A 10357-nucleotide genomic window follows, 5' to 3' on the forward strand; every position below is an offset into this window, starting at 1 on the left:
TGCCCCCTCAACTTTTTTATAAGTTGGTTCCTAGCAGAAATGGACATGCCTGGTTATCGACAGAAGCGAACCATGTGCAGTTGCGAACAAAAAAATACAGGGCACGCTTCAGCGGTCAAAGTATTTTGACGCGTTCCATAGCAAAAACTAATGGAGGTGTTACTTTATATCTAATTTTGCCCTTATACACCATGCTCTGTGCGATGTCAGTGCACATTAAAGAAACCCCAGGTGGTGAAAATTTTGCGGAGCTGTTCACTACGGCGTCTCTCATAGCCTGAGTCGCTTTGGGACGTTAAACCCCATAAACTATAAAAGAAGCAAAACATTTCTATTTCCGTTACCCTAAGCGACACTACAGTTCGAACGAGGAAACGTGGCCTATATTGTTTTGTCCGCGGCTGTAGACGTGACCTGTATGCGTCAACGATTTCGTGAGCTAACATATTGCCTCTCGACGATCACAGAAAGCCCAGAACTTCAAGTGACCTATAAAGAGCGGGCTGCAAGACCATGATGCCTAACTGCATGTATCACTACGATGACGCAAGAAGGTGCGGCTGGCAACGTTGGCTGGCATAGAGCTAACGACAGAGTAACGCTGTCTTCCTACCTCTTTTCAGGCTTTAAACACGTCAGGAATGCAGCCACACGTACGGACGTCTAAAAGCCTGAAACTCTATGAATAAAGGTGTATGAAATGTACGGGAGGAGACTGCACAAATAATTGATCTTGTATAAGTTGTGTAAGTAGTAGCAGTGAATGCCTCAGAATACGCGTTCGCGTACAGAGGAGACATTTCACTCTGGTGCCCCAGCAAGGCCAAATACGCGTATTTGCATAGCTGGGTTGAGAGGATCAAAAATTCGACTCATTCATGCCAGTGATGGTACCTGTGCAGTCTAAATGCGTTTCTGGTTTGTTCAAAACAGAACAGAGACCAAGTAGCCTTGCTGGAAGTGAGTTTCATGCACCATGAGCTTCTGTGCTGCAGCTGTCCCAGCTAACCGCTTACACTAGATATTATCTAAACGCGGAGATTGTTTTTCACGCAGGTCTGTTGGCAGGCTGCCATGGATTGAAACCGGTTGGGACCGGTCAGGCAGCGGCGGCCGAGGTGGTTGACGGCCGAAACCCTTAAGCATAGCGCATCAGGATGGGCGAGGGCGAAGTACGGAAACTGCAGATGGTCGCTGTAACAGACTTCAGGAGTGGCCGCTCGGCACAGAAGCTTTCCATGCCTGGCTCCGCATTTGGCTAAACAGTCGTGCTGGGACGAGAACACGTCGCTGCGGTACGAAGGGCACAGGCCGGACGTGAAATTCCAGGCTTTGCAAGCATGGCCGTCGAAGTGCCACCAGTCACCGCGGACGTCTTCCCTGCGTACAAGGAGTGCTGCCACGTTACACAGGCACTGCAACAGCGTCCTCCGAAGGCAATTAAACCTGAAATACTGATAGATATTCAATCGCTTATCATCTTCTCGCGAAAGTTTTCGATCTTTCGTGTGCAACAGCGGAGATATCGGAATTAAGAACGACCTGCACGTTTTCTCTTTGAACTCATTCAACGGAGCGAGCGACAAAAAGCCCAGGTTACAAACCAAGACGCACTCCGCCCACGAAAGTATCACCCAGCCAATCCGGCTCAGTTGTTTCTGCTGTTTTTTTTTTGTCGCTCGTTTCTCTCCCCCCCCCCCCCCCCCCTTAACACCTAGACAATAGAGGAGAGAGTGGAAGCGACACACGCGCCGTCGCCGGCTTCTCCTACCAAAATGGTTATGGCTCTTTTGGAGAGGGAATGACAGCCATTTACTGCTGACGTCACGCGCTCCTTACGATTATGGAAAGCGGAACTGGCACGAGATATTGGCACCGGATGTCGCTGTAAGGTGTGGGAGCGCTAATTTTAAACAATTATTTGTAAACTAACCGCTTGCTTTTGAAGAGTTGTACGCGGCACGAACGCTCAATAGCGTTTACTTTACGTATAGTACGCATTATTCAGCCCGTTTCAAAAGCGTTTCACAGGCTTTAATTATGTGCCAGTGCTAGGGCGCAGACTCCCCGATGCTCAACGATACTTTAAAGCAAGCCGCATATCCTTGGGTGGAAAGCAGTTGCTTGAAGCCGATCGCTCTGATGAAAATAAGAGAGCCTTTGAACGCCTATTAGAATAAGGCGCAGAGTGCGCAGAAGCGCCGAGCACAATATTCCGGATACAATGACATCCTTGTAAAGTCGAGCTGTGCGTAAATATTCTATGTAATAATATATGTTAATGCTCATTTCACATCCTGGAAATATTGAAAAAGAATAAGGGCAAGGATGAAAACAAAGAAAAAAGGTTGAGTGGTACGCTCAACACGAGCGACGCCCACCAGCTGAGAGATGAGGAGCGAAAATCATGACGATCGTTGAATACAAACTCGATAGAGAACGTAAATGTGGGCGATAAAGACAAGCACATGATATTTAAATGAAATACCATGTTGAAATGCCATTGTCAAGTACGGAATCACAACCGATCCGGTTGTTGCACTGAATCAGTTAGGGCAATTGGTGTTATGAATATCAAATTATTTTCTCGCCTGTCACATTTCTCGAAGACAGCTTCCGCCAGGCAGTGCTCAGGAAGGCTTTTCTTCTCCACGCATGCTTCCCGGCAAGCTTTCTTGGAAGCAAACCTGTTGGGTCCGCGACTGCAGAGGCCCACGCGATCGGTCGCAACCGCCACACAGGCGTTCACCGTGTGCTTGTAGTAGAATTCTGGCCTTGGACTCCGGCAGTAGGTGAATGCGAACGCACCGCAAGGTGACTGTTCCTAAAGAAAAATGGTATGGTTTTAATGCAATTAAACCTAGTAGGACATGTGAGAGCACTTGAGGCAACACCGCCCTCAAAGGTAACCGCATGCAAGATCTTATCGTCAGCCGCTATCGGCAACCACGTACTGGGAGGGCGTTCTGGTTCCGCGCGTTGACGTAACATCTGAGCAAGGCCTCCGCCGCTGGCTCTTCGTAGAAGGTAAGATATCGAGGCTTCACACATACCGCGTGTTTTTCAGCTTTGTTTGTGCAGTAGCGCTTTCGAGCTAATAAGAAAATGTTGTTCTTAAGGGTCCTGACATTTCTGTTTTGACGGCTTTGCTTGATGATTTACTTGGTGTTCAGGCTTTATTCGCCTTTAAGAATTACTAAACTTCTGTACGCTACAGGGAAACGTGCATCACAGCCTGTCGTCTACCAAGTACAGATTAGTATGGGGATATTTCCTTTGTTTTAGACGATAAAGCCTTAAACTGTCTCCGCTGATGTTTAAAAAAGAAAGGGGAATTGGCAGATGGTTGCGTTGCACTTTCACTAACCCCGCATAAAGGTCCTTGCTCAATGTTAGCTGTGAAAAATGCAGATATCATAATAAACAAAGCACAGAGCGTAAACGGACCTGAAATTATGGGTCTACACAACAGTGAAAGCAGCCGCTTAAAACATTACAGTGACATTTTTTTTAGCACTGCGTGGAGTTTTCAGTTCATTGTTAATAACCGACATCCATATAGCAACAATTGAACAGATGACTGCAGATCACTAGTGGTAAAGCAACCTCGTAATATTCACACCTGCCCCGCGTACTTGTGCTACATGCTTAGTTGCCATATGTCGCGTAAGCAGAAAGGAAAAGGGTCTCGTACAGAATTAAGTGGCCACAGTACATCAGTTGGCAAGTAAGACGGCATAAACTATTTTGCCGGTAGCGTAGTCTTAGCCTTCCAAAGACGAGGATATCGCTCACGTGTTGCGGAGGAGAGCAAATTAGTTCTCTCGATTTCAGCCGCTAGCATACAATAAAAACATGCAGCCACAGAAGCTGTACTCACGGAAACGTTCATGTTCGCCGAAGAGATTCCAGGTCTGTGCTTCGCGTCCTCTGCCATCTTTTCTTGAGCGTGAGGCTTTGTTGAAGAAGCTTCCCCTCCACGAGAACTCATCCCGTCTTCACTGAGTCGTTCCTCTCCTTCGTGTATCGGTGCATGCAAAAAGGGCGATTGTGTGCTCACCCCCATCTCTTCCTCGCCAGCTTCTGTCACTGGCACGGACAGGTCATTGCCCTCGGCTTTTACTCCTGAGGGCGCACTCTTACTGACAGGCGCCACAGATCCTGCTGGATAGCCAGCGGTGACTCCTGTTGCTTGAACCTCGTTTTTCCGAACATTCATCGGTGGGCTTCTCTTCACTCCGGGGTTGTTCCACATCGCTCCGCAGACGTCGATGGCAATACCAACAAGCAGTGGCAGCACGGCGACTGCCAGTACAACGAGCAGCGCGTTCCGAGCTAGGGCGAAGTGGCGGAACTGGCGCTCCGCAGGCTTCTCCTTGCAGTTTGTCCATGCTCCAGAAGGCGGCAAGGAGGAACGTGCAGTGTGGCGCCCTTCGGTTCGGAAGTAGCGCTTGATTTCTTCTGGAACCCAGTGAACGGCCACGCTGCTGATGCTGCGCGTGGAAGAGTGGTCTTCAATTTTGGAAGTAGCGCCGCTGCCGCTAGTGCTGTCGGTCGGACAAGATGCGTCGCTACTCTCGTCGCCAGCGCTACCACTTCTATTCGCATGGAACGATGGCCACAGCCCACCGCGACAGTCCCTTTTGACGCCGACCCCCTCACCTTCTTCAGACAAAGAGCTGAGCTCTGACATCCGCTGGAGGTTACTCTCGCCTGCGACGTACGTGGAGTGACCTTGCGCACCATGGCGTATACCAAGAAAACCTGCCTGCTGCGGTCTGTGCTCTTGGGAGCAGGGCTCCTGGATGAAGAACTGCTTGGAGGAGGCGGGAGAATATGATGGTTTCTCCATTCCGGGCTGTAGAGGTGCGCGCGTTTCGGGATGTTGCGGATTTTTCTGGTAGTGGTAGTCCATGGTTGGTTGGTTGGCCTCAAGTAAAATGGCCCCTACCCATCCTGAACGAAGGCAGCGCGCTATCGTTCCTCTTTTTCTTTGCCCTCTGGCCTACTGGCTCGTGAAAGAGAGCAGGGATTGACTGTTCGAACAGTGTTGCCTACTGGCTCGTGAAAGAGAGCAGGGATTGACTGCTCGAACAGTGTTCAAGAAAACACAGACACCCAAGGGGAATCGTTCGGACCTTTTGTGTTGTTCTCCTCAAGGACGTGTTTTTTTTCGCACACTTCCCATAAAGGCATAATTTTGCACTGTTTACTGGCACGTAGCCACTGCTGCGGATTGTCCAAGCCGCAGGCGGCGACTTAGAGGAGCTCAAAAACGTTTAAAAAAATGAATGAAGGAATGCAGACTGACTGATTAAAATTAAGAAGAAATCAGTTGCTCTGTGATGGGCGACTGAAAATGGGAATGAGGCTATACGTGCAGAGTTTTAATGTTTGCATGAGGGATTAATTTTCAACACGAGTAACGGGAAGGTAGAATTCAGGAAGATTTTAAAATGGCAGCCGTTACGTGTCTAAAAAGAAGCTGTAAATGGTGGAGGGCCCATTCCTGTTGCTGAGGCCAACGGTAGAAGCACCAAGAAAAATAACAACCTCAGCAGACCAACTCAGACCCAGCTGTCGTAACGGGTGTTCTAGCTGGCTACTCCGCAAAGAGGGTTCGTTGCGGGTTCCGCGTAGAGAGCAGGCACAAAAAGGAGACCGCCAGACCAGATTTATGGAGGCAGAAGTTTAATGGAACTATAGGACAGCGTAGACGTGTCAATGCTCAAGCTTGCGCGATCTCCATTCTTTTCTGCACCAGGGTAACAAAATATGCTGGTAGTCGGGAGAGGAAGGGCTGAGGTTGCAAATGCTTTCTTTAGCAGACACCTGTTAAATCTAACCACTGTAATATATGCGCAGGGCGAGAGGAGCACAGTGACTAGGCCTTGAAGAGATATATGCCTTCGCCAAGGTATTTGCAACCTCATTTAAATTGATTCCTCTGCGCCCTGGCACCAAAACCAACCGTAATGAACACACGTGAGGTGGTACCAAAAATTTGAGTAAGCAGAGTGCCTGTGACTCCGTAGTCGTGGTCAGGGAGGAACACAGGGATAATGAATTCGTCATAATTATTTGAGAGAAAGGGCTGTTTAACTTGCGCGAAGCAAGGTCTACTGCTAAAAATTCTTCTAAATAAATGGAGGTGTTGTCGGGAAGCCGGAGTGAAAATCACCAACCGAGGAACAGAGAGAAAATACCGACACCGGATTATTCTTCGCACTGTGAGGAGTCTGTCGCAATGAGAACATGAGAGTGAAAGGACATCAGGTCATCTTGTTGAGCAAAAGGGAAAGCAAAACTTTTGCACTGTTTCGAAGGATGTCGTCAATCTGAATAGATTTAGAGTTGGCACACACCGAAAGGATGTCCGAAATACGCGCGTTTAAGGGTCGAGGATAGATTGTACAAACCCAATCTGTGGAGTATAGAAAAGAGACCAGCTTTCTTTGAAGAATTTCGTACACTGTAAACAAAAATCAGCCCAAATTGGAGTTTAAATGGTTGGTGTCACCCTTTAAACTCCATATTCGGAACCATTTACTCATCTATTGGGAAGTAAATAGGTCATTTAGTCTATTTTTACTCCATCAATATAAAGTAAAATGTGCTAAATGACCTATTTTACTCTCTGCACTCCAAAAATAGGGCATAAAAGAGGATTCTCCTCCTTATAACATCCATTTTTAAACGGAGTTTCTTGCTCACAACGCGCCCCAAGACCCCAATGGAGTAAAAAAACACACCATTTTGCGCCATATGCTTCGCCACCTCGCGTCTCGTCTGCTTCTGGTCAGTCGTCTTATAATGGCGGTGATTGACGAGTCCTTGGTCCCCATCGTCGCAGGATCTTTGCTCACTTCTGCTCCTTCACGGGCGCCTGCCGCGGAACGAGCTATCTGCTTGTCGCCGTTTCCCGCTAAAGTAAGCTAAAAAATTGAACTGCTCTTGTGAAGCCTCCAGTGCCCTAACCAACCTTCCTTTATCAGTGTTGCCACCCCGTTACAGCCCCCTCTTAGGCAAAATTCTCACAGACTTTTTCAGTGCAGTTTTCGCGCTGTGTTGCAGCAGATTATAGTTCGTTGCATGAATATGGAACTCTGCTACAACATAGTTTCTACTCGGAGTTCTTCATTGAGCTAATGAAGCTACATTTTTCCTCACCAATATCAAGAAACCGAGCTTTAAAGACGTGAAGATGAAAGCGAACACCGCCATACCAGAATACCGTCGCGGATATTCTTATTCTCAACTTATTCTGCTTTGGTTTTTAGTCTACTATAGCGGGGTGCATGACCATCAAAATTGGCTGTGGTTTGACCAATGGCTATCCTGAGCAGAACTGCGGAAGCAATGGCGCGGCAATCCCAGCGGCGGCGGCATCTCAGAGGACACTTTGACTGCCTAAAGTGCGTAGAGGCGAAAGCGTTTTCCGCACCACTTTGACTGCCTCTGGGGCACTGTTGGCGTCACCACTGGATGACGTCACACATAATTGAGCACTAATTACTAAGTAATTGCAAATTATTAACTAATGGCTAATTATTGAATAATGACTGAATACTAATTAACTGCTAATTAATGACGCTTAAGCTTCGCCTTTAGGAGTGGAACGCGACAGCGTGTTGTAGCGCTGTCAGGGAATCCACGGAACGCCACCACCTGTTCGGCGCGATTCGTTGCCCTTTGAACGCAACGCTTTTTCAGGAAACGAAATGGCTCAGGAATTGTCTACCATCTCGGTGGGCACCTGAACCGCACCGTACAGGAAGGGAGGAAGTCGAAGTGAAAGAAGAAAGAGTAAGAGGGACCGTAATGAAGAAAATGAAAATTGTATTTGAGGAAAGGAAGTAACGCAGTAACAGTTTCTCACTCGCTCCTCGCGCATGCTCAGTTGGGGCTCTCCGGGGCTCCGCGAAATCGCACACACCTAGCGCAGTGATGCTTCCTCAACAAAACTAGTCTGAGACTCCTTTGCAAATTTGAGCTATTGATTGTAATATTACACGGTTTGTCTGTGATCACAGGCAACCAAACGAGTTCGTAAAGCAAAAGCAGACGACAAGCAGACGACTCCTGCCGCCTCCGCCTACGCCGCCACTGGGCTTGCAGAGGCGAAAAGAACGCGTGACGCGGGGTCTTATAAGGTTATTAAAAGGCATTACTGTGCGAATAAGACGAGGACAGGAGACATAGGAATGAAAACGACACCACGAGCGCAGGCTTGCAACTTCTTGCTGATGAACGCAAACCCATGCTATATAAGAGAAGAGATGGAAAAAATGGGATCAGTGTGTGCTATCTCATATGAGCACATGTGCAATTCGACAAAGGTGGTTGCGCGCCCGGTCCTACGCTTATATAGCGTGTGTTTGCATTCATCAATAAGCATTTGGAAGTCGGCGCTCATGGTGTCGTTTTCGTTTCTATGTCTCCTGTCCTTGACTTATTTCCACAACCTACCTTTTAATGAAACGAACCAACTAGGCCGCAGCAACGCTCTACTGTCACATAAGGGCAGCGCAGTTTCCCAAGTTGGGTTGCCGGCGGCCCCTGCAGCTACCTGTCCGTTTCCGCCGCTGGCACTGCTCTAAGAATGAGCCTGAATGAGGATAAATCAATAAAACGCAGTTTTTGGGTTCTATTTCTGTGTGTAGTAAAACATTTTACTGCCTTGTACTCCTAAATACCTTCCTTGCGTAGGGGAGTAAATAAAATACTATATTTATATGGAGTAAAGAAAACCACCTTCTGGGTGTGCGCTAGGTGATGAGCCATTTACTCTCATTTGGGTGTTTTTTTTTGTTAACTGTGTAGATGCGTTTCAGAATTACACGAATGCCGGAGGCCACGTCTGTTCGGCAGAAACGGAGGAACTCTTGGTCGTCCACAAACAGCGCCGACGATCGGAAAGGCTCCCTATGACTTCCATACACCTTGAGGGGATACCAATAACGCAAATGGAATGCTTTCGCGTCCTTGGTCTCCCCTTCCGGGTCAATGACAGGGACACTCACATGATACACCTCCTCTGCAATTAGATCACGCAGATTACATACATGATACGTTGCTTATCCAGTCGTCGTTGCGGCCTCAAAGAGACGGACACGCTGCGCGCTGTGCAGCGCTCGTCGTCAGTCGCCTAACGTACCACATGTGCTTCCATAGATTTCCCAGTGCACAAATGCAACCCTAATGCGCTCTCCTCCGATCGGCAATGAAAGCGGCGAAGGGAATTCCGCAACACGCCAAAACGCAACACCTGCTTCATCTAGGAAGGCACAACTGATTAGAAGAACTGACCGAAGAACAGTGCGCCGGCAGGTTCTTCCGGCTACGAAGCATGCACTCAGGGGGAGCCATCATCGGCCCCCTAAAGTAACCGGCATCCATTCGCCCTCCGCCATCCGACCCAGTGGCCCTGGTGCCCAGGCTCGGTGAGAAGACACAGGTGAGAGCAATTCAACAAAACATGCACCCCAATCATCATGCGGGCAGAACACGGTCCAGAGCGCAAGCGCGTACGCGCTCATCTTGAAAACAAAATTCAGCGCACATGGATGAAGGACGCAGGGAGAATAGACATGGGTAACATTTTCTGCGCAACCCGGCCACATTGTCCTCACTGTACGAAGTATGTGTGCATGACGTGCGTGGCATCTTGGCATATCAGGGCCGCCATCTGCCTTACCAACATTCAAGTAGTGTGCGGGACTTTGCTTCCATCAGCAGGATGTTCGAGTATGCTTTGCCGTATGCTTTGGCCCAAGCGATGGCGACAAGCTCGCTTCCTCAAGGACTGCCTATGCATCATTTGTGGCACGGATGGAAACAGGCGTCATCAGGTGAGTCGTTTCAAGGAGCGGACATCTACAGCGGACAAAACCACCGAGTTCCTATGGTTGTCAGAGCTTTCGCACCTACCCAGGAAGAAGACGGATGTGAAAGGCAACCGGGACTTTCTGGTGCTAGGAGGTGCCCAGGTTCCACAGCAGCATGGGGACGTACTGAAGTTGGGTATAAGCTTTTCCTGGAGCAGTCGGTGTCACCACCCGAGAAGTTGGCCCTGGTAAAGAGCATCACGTAGCAGGTAGCTGGGGATGACCGATACCGTATTGCTGTGAATAGCGTCGGCGCGTCGACAAGGTGTGTAGGTAGGCACAGGAATTGTAAGAACTTGCGACCAAGAGCGGGCGTTCTCGAAAAAATTAACTTGCGCTCAGTACTTTCGCATGAAGAAGAGTTTTTCGTAGTAATGCTGGAGGCGGCGCACTCAGACCAAAACCATAATGGTCTGGCGTTACGAATCTGGAAGTACGTAGACGATATTTTGGCACTGGTGGAAAAGGAT

At 48.6% G+C, this 10357-nt stretch overlaps 1 protein-coding gene across 1 annotated transcript; it reads right to left on the reverse strand.

Moving 5' to 3' along the window:
* Window positions 1-1028: 1028 nt before the first annotated feature.
* LOC149354085 (uncharacterized) lies at window positions 1029-4915 on the reverse strand. Its single transcript, XM_089575925.1, has 3 exons — window positions 3881-4915; window positions 2592-2824; window positions 1029-1380 (listed from the first exon to the last, which is right to left on the reverse strand). Exons 1-3 carry the CDS (start codon window positions 4913-4915, stop codon window positions 1029-1031), a joined length of 1620 nt encoding a protein of 539 aa, XP_089432051.1.
* Between the last annotated feature and the right edge of the window lie 5442 nt (window positions 4916-10357).

The sequence above is a fragment of the Amblyomma mixtum genome, chromosome 3 (assembly GCF_055824585.1).
Source record: "Amblyomma mixtum isolate Tamu chromosome 3, ASM5582458v1, whole genome shotgun sequence".
NCBI lineage: Eukaryota > Metazoa > Arthropoda > Arachnida > Ixodida > Ixodidae > Amblyomma > Amblyomma mixtum.

Excerpts from the sequence above, each read along its gene's own strand:
- LOC149354085 (XM_089575925.1), bottom strand. The coding sequence starts at position 4,915 with ATGGACTACCACTACCAGAAAAATCCGCAACATCCCGAAACGCGCGCA. Across the intron at positions 2,825-3,880 it reads CGGCGAACATGAACGTTTCC|GAACAGTCACCTTGCGGTGC; the intron begins GTGAGTACAGCT and ends ATTTTTCTTTAG. Across the intron at positions 1,381-2,591 it reads GTCTTCGAGAAATGTGACAG|GGAAGACGTCCGCGGTGACT; the intron begins GCGAGAAAATAA and ends CCTTGTACGCAG.